Genomic DNA, 18,817 nt, shown 5'->3' with positions numbered 1-18,817 from the left:
GTGTCAACAAATCAACAGGGGACAAGCTTCCATATTTTAAGGCAGCGCTGTAAACAGGTTTTTGCTTTTTTTTGTTTTTTTTTTTACAGGCACTGTCAATTACACAGTGGCACTAGCCTTGCAGATACAGCGGAGCGCTGTGTTGACTGGCTGGGTGGCTGAATTGGTGGCTGACGCTTGTCTCTGGGAAACATGTGAAATATGATTTACATTGAGAGCATGTTGTAGCAAAGCCTAGCCCACGGTATGCATATTCCCCCATTGTTTGTGACAGTTGGTTGTACCTGCGCCGCAGGGAAGAGCGCCAAAGTAGGCATCCGACTTTGCATTTCAGTGGCTGAGCTCAGGGTCAGGAGCACATCTGGTTGACTGGGAGGTGTGTGGTGTATCATTTCTGTGTTTCAGGTTGTGTAACGCACACACACACACATTCACAAACTCACTTGTTGCTGTGCAGCCACAGCCTGTGTGCATAAAGCAACAGCCGCGGTGGCGGCGGCGGCGGCGGCAGCGACAGCGGCGGCACACAAACAGCAAAGCCGGCACACCGGTGCACTCCTACACAAACAAACAAACACACCTGCTGCTCCTGGCAAGTCGCTGTGACAATCAGCCGAAGGAGGGAAGGCAAACAAAACAAACAGTTTAATTTACATGACAGTAGCCTGCTTTACATTAGCATGCCGAGGCAATGATAGAGTGAAGCTCTACTGGAAACAGCAGGTAATGAAAAGTGATGGTCCTATTTGCGGTATACTGTAAGTACAGGAATGGGGAAGCTCGAGCAGTCAGAACTAATAGCGTGCACTAGGCTGCATGTCTCCCAGACAGTCCTTTTGGTGTGGTGTAGAAAAAAAAGAGTCTTTCTCCAAGTCCTTTCTAAAACAACTAATTTCCAGCATTGCAGAATAAATATGAGCAATTTGTTATAGCGGAAAACTCGAGATGTCTACAGACAGGAATGTGTGTTTTATTTACTTACTTACTTATTTATTTATTTATTTATCGGGGCTTTTCTTGTTCCCCAAACTTTCCTCTTTCAGACAGCACATGAAATGTTTATGCAGTTTGTGCAAAAACAATTCATGTGCAATTTTAACAAGCAATTAACTTCATCAATAAATATTTAAACAGTGTTTTGGCCACTTTGTATTTGCACAAAATGGTATTTGTGTCTTGAGACTGCTGTGTCTCTACTTGATAAGTTTTTGTTCTATGGACATTTATGGCGTGCGTTTGCATGTGTGCGTGTGTGTGTGTGTGTGTGTGTGTGCGTGTGCGTGCGTGTGTGTGTGGTTAGGTGTGTGTGTGGTTTGCTTTGTCAGTGTGCAAACACAACATGCGTGTTTGTGTTTTTTGATACCAGTGATAGCATAGACTCCTCATTTCATGTGCTTGTAGTAATACTTTTAATGTCTTTGCATGATTTTATGTGTGTATGTGTGTGTGTGTGTGTGTGCGCTGGCTCCAGTGGTCTGCTGCTCATGTAAAGAGATAGCATCTTCCCACAACAGATCAATAGGAGAATATTTCTAGAATCCCTGCGTCTGTCTCCAATTTAACCAAACCGTGCATGTGTGTGTGTGAGCAAATGTGAAGAATACTCAGACTGACAACCTCACTTGTGCTCTGGTGGTTGGGTTGAACTTAGCTGCCATTATTAAACCTATTGACATATTAGTTGCAGAAGAAGTTCATCGCCACGGTTTGTTTCATCTCTGCTCTTCGGCGAGACTCAGACTGCACTGCTTAATTTCGTGTCCTGTTTGTGAAATTTGAACAAAAACAAAAAAAAACAACACCCCTGGTATCACCTCGTTTATGGATCTTGTGATAAAATAAATTGCTGTAAAACTGAAATCCACGGCTCTGTTTCAGTTCATCCCCTCACTACTACTGCTGTAGTATCAAATATTGACACGCATGTGGACGCCGTCTTAGACATACACTCTGTCTTGAACACGCAATCTCCACCACCCCCACTCCTCGACTAGCTCACGTTTACTTGCTGTAAATTGTCCTAAAGGGACGCAGCCACAGATGATTTATGGTGCCAGATATGATTAGATCCCATTCCGTGTGTCCATTTTTACACAATGGACACAGTTTTGCAAGCGGCGCCTTAAGTGGGAGCCAGTAGTCATTAACGACTGAATAAACAACATGTTCCCTACTTATTAAAATATATCTTCATGTTTCCTTCCCATGACATTCGTGGCAACAGCACCCTGGCAACAGAGGACAGTGCGCCTTGAGTGAATGTGAAAATATTTATCTTAAGAATGTATAATATGTCAGCAGATGGCCGACGTATGGAATGGACACTTAGTGCTGAATTAAATTCTGGCTGATGGCCCAAATAATTTTTTTCTTTAACTGTTTGCAAGTATTCATGCTCTCATTCACTGGTTGATGAGCGGGTGATTGGACATTAATTAATTAATCAAATTATGAGTCTATAATAAGTTACTTGTGGATTACTTATCTTTCGTGTGCTAATACATACACAGCGAGAGTAATTGTGATCACAATGGTATATTCAGGGATTATGATCCTTGCGTTTAATTTTCTGAAATGTTACTCACGTTTTGCTGAATGGTATCCATACAGAATGTACAACCTCATTAGTTTTAAAGGTTTGACTGCATTTTTATGGAGGAAGTGCCATGTTTCTCCTTCAAGTTTGCTTTCAGGACACCGTGTGCAAAACATTTACATTATTACATGACATTGATTTATACTGATTGTTTCTTATATGTGATGTTTCAGTTATAAATGAATACACCGTCTACAAGGATAAATGCCCATCTCACTTTACAATATGAAGTCTGTTCTAAACCCTATAAATATTAATTTATCTGTACAAGTAAAAACTTTGACACTTGAACAAGCAATTGTTAGTCATATTAGTTTAAAAAAAAGGTGCCATATATATGATCATTGTATTCACAGATTTTTTTCCCTCTCCACTGTGGGACTCAACAACAGATGTGTGTTAGTCAAAGCTGTGTGTGTGGACGTGAATTACATGGAGACTATGTGCTTACTTCACTCCCACCTAATTTCACCCCAGTTTTATCTGTTCAGTCTTTGCTCATGAGACTATTCAGACCTGTTGGAACAGTTTCCACAAACACACACAAACCTTATGTGTCAGAGGTTGTACAAAAAAAAGTTGAAGGTTAGTCTCCAGTTTGGCTCAATCTACCTCACAGATAATTGTCAATAAAATTGATCTTTCTATTTTTTTTTTTTTTCACACTGTGCTCACATATTCCCTTCCTCGTCCCCTAGACACTTCACTTCACTCCCTCACTCCTCTCGCCTTTGCCTCTGTCCTTCTCTTTTCATCCTGAGCTAGATAAGCCTGCCTCGACTGCCAAAAGCACAAAGTATCACTGCTCACTGCCCCCGTGCCCCCCCTCCCTTCTCTCATGCTCTTCTCGCAGTGCACTGAAGCCATGTCGCAATTTCTCAGGGAGTTTTGATGCCTGGATGTCTCCTGTCCGGGTCCATCTCATCTGAGCGGCAGCGAAGGCCCTATACGATCTGAACTGCGCTGCCTCGCTGCAGGTCAGCCTTCACGGCCGATTAGTGTCGAAGCGCCACTTTGGTCACAAGTTGTCGGGAGCGCTTATCGTGAAGATCAACAGCGATCAGTCTCGCTGGTGCATGCTCTCTCTCTTTCTCTCTATCTCTCCCTCCCTCCCTGTGAGTCCTTTACATCTCCCCCTCATTCCTTCCCGCCCCCTTTCTGTTTTCTGCCCTCTCCCCTTTTGGCATTATCCCCCTCCCCCTTCATGTTTTGCCCCTCAAATCACCACATTTCCATCTGTATCAATGTCGTTCTTCTTTTCCGCCACCTTCATCGAGTATTGTCTGCTTTTCTGCTTTTAAGGTGTTATTTTTCAGGCAGGGATAGTAAACGACGTTTTGATCACCTCTTGCATGTTTGTACATGTTTGCATACACTCATCTCCCTTATCTCTGTTTTTTTTCCTTTGTTGCAAGATGGGGGAAAAATTCCTGAGAAATATTGTAGTACTACTACAAGTTTTCTATTGGTTCAATATTTGAAAGAAAGGACTAAAGCCAAGAAAAGCAAGAGTAGTTTTTAAACAGGCAACAGTTGAAGAATGAATGACTTGCTGGTAACTTTCAAAATAAGAGATTATTGATAGATCTCTTTCCAGTAAATAAAAGTTCAGCTTAGAGTACAATTATGGCCTTAATTTGAAGTCTGCATTGTTTCTGTATTTTTGCCCATGACACTCTGTGCCTGCCTAGTGATCACTGCATCACTGAATTTTCTTTAGCCCCACACAGTGTTGTTTACTGTTTGTCCACTCCAGCAGACACAAGGTTCAGTTTGTATTTGTTTGCTCTTTCTTCCATCGTTATTCACATCCTTCCGCTCCCGCTCCTCTCGGGGTCTCTCTGTGCCGTCAGGCCTCGTCTGTGGCGAGAGTGGAGACGAGTCAGGTTTGGCCTGTCAGTGAGGCTGCTAGTGTCAGTATCTGGAGCTGCTGGTTCCTCTGACAGCGCTAGAGGGGCTGCTGGTCCTAGCAGAGTGCAGCCGTCACCCTGTGACAAACTCAGTGTCACTGATCCCCTCCGTCTGGTGACATGGCATCTCCTCCTCCCCAGTCCTTGTCTTTGCCCACACACACACACACACACACACACACACCCCCGGCCTGTGGCCTTTTCACTGCCACTTGGCAGTCACTTAGTCACTCACTCAGTCAGTCAGTCACTTACTGCCTTGCTGAGGAGTCTTTAGTAGAAACCTACATGACCTACATGTGTTTTGAAAACTGACACCAGTGTTTTTTTTAATTTGTATATACATATGGTACGGTTCACTGTTGATAGGGAGTCTTTCATCGTACCTCCCACCATTTTAATCAAGGAATAGTGGTGTGAAAAGACATGAAATAATTGTTTGTATTTCTCACGACATGAGAAATCTAAAATTTTATGATGCAAAAACTTAGTTGGATGCCAATAAACAAAGCTATTTACTATGAAAGGTACAGTAAATATGGCATTTTATAGAAAGTGGATGGATAGATAGATAGATAGATAGATAGATAGATAGATAGCGTCTGTGCACAGCGGGACTAAATATGGGTGTGATTTAATCTGGCCTTGGCAAGTGCGCAGAAATGACAAATGGATGCTCACTATGAAACCCCCTCATCCAAGAGACAGTATTAGTTTTTTCTTTAATTACCAGCAGCAGTAATGTTTCCTATCCATAACTGTCGGCCTGCTAGAATGCAGCGTGGCAGAGGGGTGAGGGCCTTGTCTCTTCTCTCAGTGGGCCTCCTTTCTCCTCTACCCCCCCATCCGTCTATCCTCCCTCTCTCTCTCACTTTCCCCCTTTTCTTACACCCTCCTCCTTGGCCACCTCCCACCCCCATCCCTTTTGCGCCTGCCGCATCTTTCATTACAATATTTCAATATTTATGCCTCATCTGAGAAAGTTCAAAGTCACAGTAAGGAGGCATAACTTTCTGCTACCTCCCCACTGACAGCTCAGGACCCTGCATGGTGGACAGGAGAGGGGAAAGTGGTGATGGCTTGTCTTGTCTCCCCTCCCCTCCGTTGGTTATTGGTGACAGAGAGAAAAGAAGCCACAGTTCGATAGACAGCCAGACTTTTAAGTCAAACCATTATGGGTTTTTCAAGCCAATAGTGACGCCCACACTGTTTAAAATATTTTCTGCTGATGGTTTTATGTGGAAAAAGGTGTAGAACAGTTGCTCGGATTAATATTTATAAATCAGCCTGAAGCCATTATCTTTTTATCTGTATGACACGAGATGCCCTCAGCCTGTATTGGGTTGCACAGCATGTTAACCAAAGGTCCAGAGAAGGCACAAAGGTCCTAAAGGTGCTGATGTTATCCATGTCTTTTCCCGTGTTCGTGTGTGTGTGCGTACTGTGGATCTAACTGACCGTGCCGTTAGAAAATCCACTGCCAGTTTTAATAAATAAAGTGTCTGACAAGTCTGTCCTTTGCCGTAAAGATCTCTGACAGCTGCCGTCTGGTAATAGATTAGCCTAATTACAGTGTCCCTGAGTTTAGATCACAACATCACGTACTCAGCCTGTCGCTCTAATAGCCATTACAGCCGCTACTCTCCACTCCCCTCCTCTTAATGTAAAGTTGTAATAAAAAAAAAAAAGAATGGAAAAAAAAAAGGAAAAAGTCAAAAGTAAAAGGTCGTCCTCATTTACATGCAAGCCTTCATTAGAATATGCGAATATGCTAAGGACCAGAGCTGGCGCTTTGCATGTGCAGGTGATGAATGGCCAGTGCATCGCAGAATAGGCTGAGATGGAGGCTTCGTCACCCTCATCTGCATAGCATACTTTATTTACTTATTTATATATTTATTCACTTACTTTTGAGTGCTTGCTCTCTGTGATAGATCTCACATCTGTAGATGGCAACTAAGGAGGACCTTTGCAATTTAAACCGCCCCTCCCCCCCACACACACACTCTCACACACTTTAATGAAAGGCTCTAGAAGGTATGTTTGGATGCTGCGTACTGCGTTTGTTTATCTCTGTATCGTACGTTTCAGTGAGGACTCCACTGGAGCCATTAGAAAAGGTAGTGATGGGGCTGTTAATTGAGGGGCCATTCAACCTGTGGAACGTCCCCCGAGCGTCACCAGTGGGTGGGAGGCCGGTGCTCGTTTGAGTGAAACCTTACTGAGGGTTTTTTTCTGTCGAGGGTGGGGCGGGGTTTGTGAGGTGGAGGGCGAGTTTCCTGAGAGAATCTCCTCTCCTCACTCTTCTCTGTTGTCAGGGTGGCAGATGGTAGGTGTCAAGACGACGTCAGCAATAGCCAAACAAAGACGTCCTTTGTGTGTGTGTGTGTGAGTGAGAGTGAGCGCACTTCTGCGAGACGTAGAAGTTTGCTTACTATGAGTAGGAGGCAACGGCATCTACGGTAACACTTGAAGAGCGCATTGTGTAAACTCTTTAAGGTGTACTCTCACTCAGTCTCCAGGAAGTCCATTGTTTCTCGAGATCTGAGGCAGCAGACACTTCACCGTAAATACTCACAAAGTACTTTTCCATTACGTCAGCTGGAGAAGATGACAGATGTAGCATTTGTAGACCCACCCACAAAGTGTGAACCTCCACTTTCTCCACTCTCGTGCCTTCATCAACAGTTATGTTTCTTTGAGCACAATAAGCATTATTTGATAGGATAGATGAATATTAGATTAGTACCGTGGCGGTTTATTTCAGTCCTCTGGAGTGTGACCTTAGCTGCCCTTCACAGACGCGCGAGGATAATGAGAGTGGAAGCCGGGCCGACAGACAGGCCTGACATCCCAGCTACGCCCTTCACTCAGCTGGCTGAGGAAAAATGTCAATACAGGGCCCTTATGTTTTATGGATTATCTGCTTTAGCAAAACTATAGTGAGAGAAATACAGCTCTCGCTTGTCATGTTGCTTCAGTTCTTTTTAATGTGCAAGACCACTCACCAAAACAACAACGGTTGAAATTAGAGGCTGTCTCCTGTGTTTGTGTCTTTTCAGTTTTCACTTTTCTCACCTCTCTGTCTCTCTCACTCAGGTTGGAGACTCAGACTGTCTCTCTCACTCAGGTTGGAACAAAGTGCCCTGTATTTTCTTCATTTACCAAAAACCTATTTTCTGTGCTTTATTTTGTTCAGCCATCGTTTGGGGGTGTGCTTGATTATGAATTTACATTTCTCTTAACTAACACGACATAGTGTGTGTGTCATGAAGTCTTTTTTTATTTCCTGGGCTTAATTCTTTAATTTGATATATATCTCTCCCTTTCTCTTGTTCTCTTCTTCAGTTCGTCTTTCTTCACCCCCTTTTTCATACATTTAATTTGTTCTCAGAGGACAGGCAGATAGACTGTACAGTAAACAGACTGAATAAATCATGTCTGTGCTCCCCTTGTGTGTGTATGTGGTGAGTATGTGTGTTTGGGGTATATCAGGGATAAACTTGTTTTTTTATACCCTGGAGGCACAGGAGAGGCTTGCTGTTGTAAACGGACCCAAGTGCAGCCCTTTTATCCACAGTTTAATCTGCCCACTGGGGGCCAGAGAGGCTCACCACAGCTCCTGGTCCCTTAAGGAGCACAGAGGGTGCAGAGTTGGGGGGTTGGAGGTGAGAGGGTGTCTGGTGTCTTTCCCCTAAGTTAGACACTTTGAAAGGAGACGTGGTCCTGCTGGTGTGTGTTTCTGTTTTAATGAAGCCAGCCTTAATGGCTGTGGTCATTTAGGGGGAAAATAAAAATAAAAATACAATCTCGTTCCTCTCACACCATTATAATAGTTTGACTTGGTGATTATATGTAAATAGAATGCAATAAAATAAGCAAAGTTATTCCCCTTCAATATAACAGAAACATGTAACATCTTCAGTAGTGAGCCACATTTGAGCCACTCACATTAATTCCATCCATTCTCTTTGTTTTACGCTGCAGCTCGTGGTCCAAGTCTTTTTAAAAGTGCGTTCTATTATTAGTACATGGCACGAACAGATATTAAAACCATAAACAATAACATGTCATGCTGTCATTGCTAATGTCACCACAAAATGCTTATGATGAGAAGTATGTTATTCAATTCTTTAAGCTGTAACCTTTAATCCACAAATAGATATACATGTTATCACTCAAACCCTGTGCTCATGTTTTGTCGTCTTTGCATTTTGCCTCGTGAAAAAAATATATTAATGGATACAAAATTATTTTGCTTAGTGTTACGTTTAGTGCAAAAAAAATAAGCTTAACAACCATGAGCATACATTTGTTAATAAATATTTATTTTTCACCCCTTCTCCCAGCGTACACCACACACACCTGAAGAGACCTCAAGAACATACGGAAACCTGCATTACAAATTACTGCACATCATAGAAATTGTGCAGCAAGCTTTTTAAAATACCAGCGCTGCCAGTGAGGCGCTTTGTAATTTATCCCTTCACGGCTGTTAGCTGCGCCGCGCAACAGTGATTTATTTGGTTTAAGAGAAGTTTTGTTTAGAGAGATAATGAGCAGGACTTCTCTTTAATGATTTAACACGGCGCAGTGGAAAGGAGAGCGGGAGAAAAAAAAAAAGCATATATATTTTTCATATCTTTAACTGCACTGCAGAGAGAAAGGGAGGGAAGGAAGGAAGATGCATTAGCGAGAGAAGCTAACAGCCTTTAACAACCAGCATTTTTGATTCATTTTGTTTTGTTGTGTAAAATGAGACTTTTTCACCTCCTCATAACACAGCAGTATTTTAGTATGTTATGTATTTCATTTAAAATGTTTCTCAGGACATGTTCCATCTTCGTAGAGGATACTGTTTTCTCCCCCTCTCTCTCGCTCTCTCTCGCTCTTTAAATCCATAAAAGTGAATTGCGTTTGTGCTGATTCCACACAATATGCCAGCTCTCATGAGTCTATTTTGAAAAGTGCTACTTGTGTAACTGTCTGTACCTTGTTCTTTATGCACCTCTCCTTTCATCTTGACACCAAATACAGTTTTATTCTTTCTTGTTCAGCGTTTTCAAGTTTCTCGCCTCACTTAGAATTTTAATCCCAAATTAAAACAGTTAATTAGAAAATATAATGAAGCCGAGGAGCATAATATGCAAACAGTGCTATGACGCTCAGAGCTAGAGGCTCTGTAACACTGAAACTGCCACCGGCGCATAACGATGATATCAATAATAGATTACTTCATCAATCGCTGTTCTCTTGAAGATGGGAATGCACTGTTGGGAAGGGACCGAATTTTTTATTTTTCATTATTACAGTTTTTTTTCCTCTTCTCCCTCCCTTCTCGTAGCTTGAAAATGTCTGTTTCATCTCACATTAGGGTGTGCTCTGCATAAATGCAGGTGGAACTTGCTCTCCCTCTAAATGATCCTTTAATGGAACAGTGTGCAGTGGAGCTGGGAACTCTATGGGGCGCTGCCACTGTCGATGAGAACTTCGCCTCAATCAATCCGTCAAGCCCCATCACCTGCCTCAGCAGATGATCCAAAAACCCCTTTGGAGAGCAAAGTGAGCTTTTTATGTACCTCCTCTAAGACTAGAGGACACACACAGGCACGCACACTCAAGCGGTGTCATTGTAAGTGAGATGTGTCTGTTTCACTGAGGGGTTTGACGTTGATCAGCTGTCAGAAAAACACTTTGACTCTCTTTTCTTTTCTTTTTTTTTTATCAACATCATCTTAGAACAGATCAAGTGCCTGCCTTGCTCTGGCACTGGCATAAAAACGAGATCAATTCTGATGTTTTATTTATTTATTTTCCTCCCCAATATCTGTTACATTATGGGATGTTTCCATAAGCGAATCTCTTAGAAGCCCAAGCAATATTGATGTGAAGTCGCCTCTTGCTTCCGTCAAACAAAGCGACAGCACCACAAACTGCATTTGCCCCGGCTTCTCTCCCCAGTTCACATTCACTCTGACTTATCTCTGTACTCCATCATGATTTTTCATATTCTTTTATTTCCCTCCCTTCTCTCCTGTGGCTTTTCTACCTCTATCCTTCCATCACCATCTATCTCCACATCTGCAAATTTGACACCACATTTAGTTCACACCATCTACTGCTATAGGCCTGCTTGTAGAACATCCATTAAACTCAGCCTGTAAACTCAGCAGAAAACCTCCTTCCTCAGCCCTTAGTCTTGATGTCCGCCTGTCTGTCTCTCTGTCGGGGAAGCGGTCTCTCCATCTGTCAATAAATGTCTTATCTGTCCACTTCTTGTTCCTGTCTGTTTATCTGTCTGTCTGACATGTCGGCAGCTGTCTAGGCGCTCCAGGGTTGCTGTCAGCCAAGTGTTAGTTTCTGTTCTTCCGTCAGTTCACCTGCCTGTCAAAGCTTCTCAGATTAGACATGTCAACTTACCTCCAGGTTTCCTGCTTCTCCAGAATGGGTTTGTATAGATATATATAAAAAAGGAATAAACAAAGAAGAAGAAACACATTGTGTTTACTTGGAAGAGTGATTTAGTTGCAACCTTATTAGGTATTCTTTTTTATGCTGTGGAACTTTATAGCAAATAGTAAATATAGTATAGTGCAATAATCCACTAATATATTTTGAAGCGTTGCTGCTGTTGACGTGTTAACACTCTTAGAAAGAAAATAAGTTAGTTATAGAAACTGTTTCATGCCAGTATCTCATCATTAGAACCACATTTCCCACTAATTCTGTCCTTTGGCCACGTTCACCAAAAAGTTTCAATTCAAAAGAAAGACGACAAGGCCTGCACTGAAGACACAGAAGATAATAGAATAACAAGCAAAATGGACAACAATAGAGGGAAAGGAGCTATGGCAGGAAGGGGGTACAGGAAAAAAAAAAAAAAAACTGTAGTGGAAAAATGGATAAGAAAGTCATTGCTGAGATGAGTGGTCAGAGAAGCCATAGATGGAAGTGAGGAGAGATGGAGAAAGAAGAAGAGATGGAGGAGTAGTGTGCAGAGGGGAGCTTCCTGCTGCTGATGGCAGTCAGAGTCAGTGAGGGATGGAGGGCGATCCAGCTGTGACATTAAAGCAGCAGGTGGAGGCCATCATTAGGCCTGGCACAGGAGGCTGGATGAGGCCGCACACACTCATTTCTCTGGGGCCCAGTGGACCACTGCAGAGAGCCTGTATGTTTGTATGTGTGCGTGTCTGCTCCATAAGAGCTGCAGCAATAGTCCCATAACTTCAGACCCCATCACCACCTCCGTTTCATCTTTCCCCCATGGAACCTCTCTGCTTCCCCAGGTTTTTTCGGCGGCTTTGCCTGGCAAGGGTTGAGTGGTTCCTGCATCTGGTAGCTCTCTCGTAATGGCTTTTCAGTTACCTTTTAACCATTTACAATACAGACGTTTGTTCGACTCTGGCTTCATTTTTCACCTCACAGCTTTTCCAATGATGTGTTTACGCTGCGGTGGCGCACCGCAGGCAAAAAACTTGATGTTCAATTGGTTTCAAAGGAAAAATAAGAAACTGTCAATAGGTCCCTAACTTTTGCCCCCTACTACCATACTTATAGACACAAGAAAAGGCAGCATATGTTCATTATCTATGTCCACCTGCCTTTTTCTTGATTGTCTGGCTGTTCATTGTCACCTTGAGGTAAATATTTTTTTTTAATTTAGTGAATGAACTTGGAGTATTCTGGCTGTCAAAGTTTCTAGACTTTAAAAGGTGACATGACAGACTGGAAAGAAAGAGTCATGCACACACTGAAGTGTTATTGTGTCCATGTACTATAATCCTTTTTATTTTCTTTGACATGTCCCATGCCATTCTTGTACCTGATGCCATCTGGCGTGGCTTTTTTAAAGCAGCAGTATGTGTGCAGATATGTCAGAATCAAGCAACAGGACTACAGGACATTTGTCCTTTTTAACCTTTCAAGGTTGACTGTCAAAACCTGGTAAAAAAGGAAACAGCTGAAAGTAACTGAGAAAAAAGTATGTCATGTCTGACCTGGCTCCATCTGAGCGTACCTTATTGAGCACAGTTTTCTGGAACCGGCGTGTTATTTGGGGGTTGGTGGGCTCCAGTACATCTAAGCCGAGTGTTGCTCCAGGCCCTTTCTTAGATCTCCCATCCCTTCCGGACCTGTACATGGGACTATCCAGGAACACCATTAAGCAAATGAAGTTGTTTGTATCAAATATTGACATGTTATCTCTTCATCATCAGGCGGCGGGAGGGGAGAGAGAGAGAATGATTGTAAATGTGGGTAATTGAGCCGTGTCTCCCCTGCTTATCGGTAAAGCTCCGGCACGTCACGGACCTAACGAGCTGTGGCGCGCCGATTAGTCTGAAGGGAAAGTCGAACGTGAAACACCAGAGCCTCCGTCGTTCTTTTTTTTTTTCCTCTCTTTTTTCTTCATATCTGCAATGGATATTATGAGCCTCCCTGGAGGGCAGAGGCAAAGCCTTATTAGTTCAATTCATGGGGGGAAGTGAATTGATATGGATGAATGGCATGGTAAAGTATCCCTTTGTTACAATAACCATCAAGCCTGATGGTTCGGGCTGATGATGCAGCCCAAGGCAGCAGGACGACAAGCTGGGGCCTTGACCTGGATGGCAGAGGATGCACACATACCAAGGGCAGGGGGGCTGATTACACACTGCCTTAAACAAATGGATTTGCCCCTTTAACTTTTAGATATGGTATCTCTCTCTCTCTCTCTCTTTCCCTCACACGTACAAGTGCATCCACATGTGTGCATTTGTCCATAAGTGATGAGATACTTGTGGGTGCCTGGTCTTGTGTGTGTGTGAATTGCATACAAGTTCACACATCACGTAAAAGAGTGGACATTTTGGCTGGTCCTCATGACCTGTCACTCCTAAAAATGGCTTTTTAGGGGTTGAGCGTCTTTGAGTGTCCAGAAAAGCGCTATATAAATATGATGTATTATTATTATTATTGTTATTATTATTGTTGTTAAGACTTAGTTTTAGGGTTGGGGTTAAATTTGGGTTTAGGTTAAGGGTCAAGTTGTAATGATTAAGGTTGTAGTAAGGGGCTAGGGAATGCATTATGTCTAGGAGTGTCCTCACTTAGAATGCTGTACAAAAATGTGTGTGTGTGTGTGTTTTATATGAACCTCATCAAGAATTGTAGCTTGTGTTTATTAGATAATCACATGACAAATAGCTAATTGTAAAAGTGTTGGCATCTACAATTTGTGTGCTCTTATATGCATCTTTTTATTTGTGTGTGTGTGTGTGTGTGTGTGCGCACGTGCAGCCCGCGCCAGGTGGCTCTATAGGGCATTATCCGTCTTCCTCTCGTGCCAGTCTTAGAATAATCCACTAAAAAAAAATAGGCAAGATGAGAATCTCACAACATGCCAGTTTGATTTGTACCCCTTACTATCAAAGAATGCTAATTAAAATCATATTTTGCATATGTCTTGTCTTTCATGCGCATATGCAAATTGCCCCTGTTGCCTTTCAGCACTCTGTAATTAGGTTTATGAAGGACAGCTGTAATACATAATTAACAGAAATGTTTGCAAGCTTTTTTTTTTCTCTCCACGTCTAAACACGACGACTTAAACAAGCATGCGTGTATTGTTCCAAGGCTGCTCTTTTCTCCCAAATATATTGATTCATTCCTTTACGCCACCCCCTTGGAAATATCTTAATTATGCTGTTTGTTTATTTATAGATGATGCCGTCAGTCAGAGGCACTTGCAGTGGGCCAGAGAGGCTCAGCATTTTGATCCTGCCATTCTCCCTGATTGGAGTGTACTAGATTTAGTCATCTGCTCATTTGCTCCCAGTTTAACTCCAAGGCAACATTGTAGACGGGTGGATGGATTGAGTTAGAGAGGACTGAGAGAAATGCAGAGTGATGATAACGAGGCAAAACAGTGGAACATTTGAATATTTATATGGTGATGTTAGTTAGCGTCAGCCTCAGGGGCCCTCATGACTGACGGGACTCTGGGGCCTTGATGGAATGGAGGACACAGCCGTGTGTGTGTGTGTGTGCCCAAATGTCGGGGGGGGTTGAAGAAGATTGTTGACATGGCAACATAAATGGTGAAATAATTATGCTTTTGCTTCATGTTAGACTGAGTTTCAAAGTCACAAGTAAAGCGTTAGAAAGACAGAGACAGGCTTGTTGCCAGAGAGAAAAAAAGAGAGTAATGATCTAGATGGAAGGAGGAAAAGTGAAAAGACGAGAAAAAAAAGAAAAAAAACCAGAGCAAAAACACAGAGGAGAGGACCCGAGTTTGTGTCGCGACAGCGGCGACCACGCGACTGTCGGTTCAACTCCCTCAGCTGCTTTCATGTCGCTCCATCCTCAGCTCTCAGATGTGGTCATTGTCTCTCAGTTGCACAATAATGGGAAGTGATGGGTGCTAAATGAATAGGCCAGGGGATGAAAACACTGGTGAAGCTGCTTGGATGTCGTCGTAGTTATTCCTGTCATCCATTCATTATGTTTTCATTTGCTGTTTAGAAGACACCGTAAAAACGTGGGGCCCTGAACAAAGTCAGGACTGTGTGGTCACTGTAAAGCTATGGTAACCCGGTATTTGTGACTGTGTGCGTGTGCAGCATCACGACCTGTAGATATTACGTGTGTAAGAATGTCTATGATCCACTGAAACACATGTCACTCACCAAAAAGCTGCATGCGTTAAATAAAACCTTCAGAACAATCTTTATATCTTTGTCTTTCTTCTGTGTTTTGTAGATGGGCCTTTGTGATGAAGAAGCACCTCAGTACCCACCTACTGGGAAAGCATGGAGTTGGACAGCGTAAAGAGAGGTAAACTTGACACCCAGCTGTACTCTGTATGTGTTTGTCACCTAAATACTAAGCAAAGAAAGGCTCACCAGTTCACCTGTAGGTCCAACTTGGGTCATTGTGATGGGCCGCCAGGCAGGAACCCATCACGCCATACAAACTTGAAAGCCACGTGTTTGACTTTAGCACAGAAAGTTTTGTCAGTAAAATTATATCTAGCACACTTAAATATATGAAAGGGAGAATTAGATTCAGATCAGTTTGCCCCATCTTAGATCTTCACTATCAACTATCTCCACTCTCTTCCCAAAGACTAAAGTGAGAGATACAGCAGGCAATTAATTTATGATTTTGTAAGATGATTTGACTCGTACAACCCCAATGGAGGTCTGCAAGCTTTTAAGGCAAAAGAAAAAAAATCCTTACCATTTAAATTTCATGTTATAACTTGAGATCCTCCCTTTGCCTAATGAGTTAAATGGCTTTCACTCATTCTGTCTGTCCTGCTGTCTTGCTTACATCCTTTTTTTCTGTCAAACTTTATCTGGCTGGCTCCCTCATCTTACTTTCTGCTCTCCCTCTTGAATTAAGGATGAAGGATGTTTCTTTTACCGTTTTTGTCTGCGCATGTGAGCGTGTGTTTCTGTGTATGTGCAATGTCTCCCGCTTGGCCCCGTCTATCAGAGGCAGAGTCCTGCTGTCAGTGTTGTGATTGTGTGTGAAAGAGAAAGATGAGAAGATGAAGTTGTGAAATCCCCCCTTCCTACCCTGACAAGTCAAAACGAAACCTTAAACACCTCTCAATCTGTCAAGCTAGCCTCTAAAATAGAAACAGACCCGCTTTTTCATTACTCCGCAACCAAATTGATACTTTTGACAACATGTGGTATTAAATATGACAAGTTGCTTCAGACGTGGAAGTAAGCAGCCCGACCAGATGCCTCTCCATCTCGCAGACATTATCAGCTAAATTCCTACTGTCAGCTGTTCATCTGGATTAGATGGAAACAAATCCTCATATCCTCAAATGCTCAAAGCCTCCATTTATCCACATGTTTTGTTAGTGTAGCCTTTATTTATCCAAGGATAGCTGACATAATGTTCTCAAGCAGTATTTTAATTATTACTCACAGGCACATGCTGTATGTTCTTGTCTGGGACCAGTGCAACCAGAGTTTTCTGCCGAGTTCCAGAGAGCAGCTGGAGGGTTTTGCTCAGTGGCATTTCAGCTGTGAATGTTGAAGGATGAGAAAGTGCTGTCCATTCGCTCTGCCCACCAACATTTCATCTTGCGGGACTGACTTCAGTCATCCTCAAAACTTGGCCTTTTGACAGCAACTGTGAAGGCACTTGGATTTAAAGCTCCACTGTGGACAGTCACCCCACGGAGAAGTCTGAGTAAACACTGCTGGTGTCTCTACGTGATGTATGTCCAGGGGATTCTGTAGCCCCACCACTTCACTACCTATTTGCATTAAGCATTTATTCCATTAAACAGCTGAATGTCCATTTTTTAGCAGTGATATCCACTGCTGAACATTCTTGTGGCTGCTTCTCTGTGTGTTTTTAAGCCATATTTGAGCAGCAGTCTCACTTTACTACCACTGTGCTGCTGTTGTGCTTCTGCCTTGCCTCCGTCAGTCGTGATTGTAAAACAAATCACCTCCTGTGCGCCGCAGAGCAATGTTGACGGGTGACAGGAGAACAAAAGACCACTATACAGAGAAACACATATGAAGTGTTGCGTGGGCCTTATTTAGCATTTTGTCAACTCATTTGGCAGTGACTTGAACACATCGGACATTCATTTACTTCTAAAAGTTATGTACTACAGCTTTAATTGACCAGTCAGTCATCAACATTTTTGTACTTCTACACAAACTGGCATTTGGTGACCTTAGTGTGTGTATGTGTCTCTTTCCCTAACATTAGAACATTGCCGTCACCTAAGCAAAGTACAAACAATACGAGCTCTGGCTGTTGACCATAACAGAAATTGCTCTGTTTTTTTTCTGAAAGCTGTCTATTTAGAGTTTCCTAAGAAGGAAACTGTGATTAGTTGTTGTCATTATGTTGTCATTATGTCAGGCCTCTGCAGAGAATTGTGTGTACCCATTCTGGTTACACTTTCATGCCCAAGGATCCACATTCCACACATGTGTACACGATCCCACATTCTAATCCAAACCAGCCCAGTGTACCACCTGGACCCTGTGCAGTAAACGTGTAGGTCTGCGCGGCCACAAAGTTTTGTGCCGCTCGTCCAGAGAATTTGGCGCGTTCTGTCGCAGACACGAGTGGATGAAAACATTAGCGTCACATGGAGCGTAGTGGTGCCTCAACAGACTTGCGGATACGGAAACTATGAATTGGCCTTCAAGTGACACGCATTTATAAGTGCCCCATAACAGCCTTACAGTCTCACTCTCAAAGACTTTTTGTGTTCTTGGCTTTTGTAACCGAAAGCAACACAGCCAAGGACACATTCACATTCACACATGAGGATACAAAGTGTGAATGGAGGAGTAAGGTCTGTGTGTTACCTGATAGTGGTTAGCTCAGTGTTTCTTGGCAGGAGCAGCTCCAGTCACTCTGCTCAGCCGCACGCACGCACACACTTGTGCCTATTTGGACACTGCATTGACTTCCATTCATTTTAAACGGAATCCCTAACCTTAACCAGAACCAGTTAATGCCTAACCCTAACCTTAACCTAATCACAATAAAATTCTTAGCCCTTAAACCAGGTGTCAATCTCATTTTAGTTCAGGAGCCACATACAAGGACTCCAAATATTTCCCTTTGTTTTACATTTATATACATATATACATATATTTTTACAAAACATATTATAAACCACCTTGAAGTTTCTTGAGTTTCAAAAATAAGTGCAATTTCACCAATATTACGCCTAAGTTTACCATGTAAACATGTGCATTACAACGTACAGATCGCAGTGGATCTACAAAGGGACAAAACACACCCAAAATGTAGTATTTTCTCATTATAATTACATTCTAATCAAAACATGTTCACAAATTCATCCTGCAGGTCGGATTGGACACTCTGGTGGGCTGGATCTGGCCCACGGGCCATAAGTTTGACACCCCTGCCTTAAATAGTTCCTCAGAAATGAGGTTGAGCCATATTAGGACCAGGTCCTGTCCCCATGAAACGACTGGTCCTGACAAGGTCAGCGTTCATGCCAAAAAATACTCATATTCAAAGACATACAGTGTGTGTGAAGTCACTGCATGTTCAACATAAACTCGACACATGCACTGTTGAGTGCAGTAATGTTTCGTGCGCATGGACACAAATCACCATTCAAAAGATCATTTTCTACTCCATTGTTTTGTCACCTTCGTTTTTATTGCGCTCATTCATGCACATTCAAACATGTACCTGCACAGACATTCATACACACGCACACGCTTACACACTCTCTTGCATGTGCACTCAGAGGGAGGATGGCCACAAGGTTTGTTCTATTTAAACCTGTAAAACACTGTGTCAT

At 42.7% G+C, this 18,817-nt stretch overlaps 1 protein-coding gene across 2 annotated transcripts in view; it reads left to right on the top strand.

Annotated features, from left to right (window-relative positions):
• Positions 1-18,817, top strand: part of znf407 (zinc finger protein 407) — a 140,920-nt gene that overhangs the window by 47,734 nt on the left and 74,369 nt on the right. For both annotated transcript variants that reach the window (XM_044034432.1, XM_044034433.1), the window contains exon 5: positions 15,247-15,321. In XM_044034432.1, the coding sequence (XP_043890367.1) occupies positions 15,247-15,321 (75 nt within the window). The remainder of the gene's footprint in view (positions 1-15,246; positions 15,322-18,817) is intronic.

This window comes from Solea senegalensis, linkage group LG9, assembly GCF_019176455.1.
Source record: "Solea senegalensis isolate Sse05_10M linkage group LG9, IFAPA_SoseM_1, whole genome shotgun sequence".
NCBI lineage: Eukaryota > Metazoa > Chordata > Actinopteri > Pleuronectiformes > Soleidae > Solea > Solea senegalensis.
The sequence above is the reverse complement of the archived record's forward strand: the minus strand, read 5'-3'. Positions and strand labels throughout refer to the sequence as shown.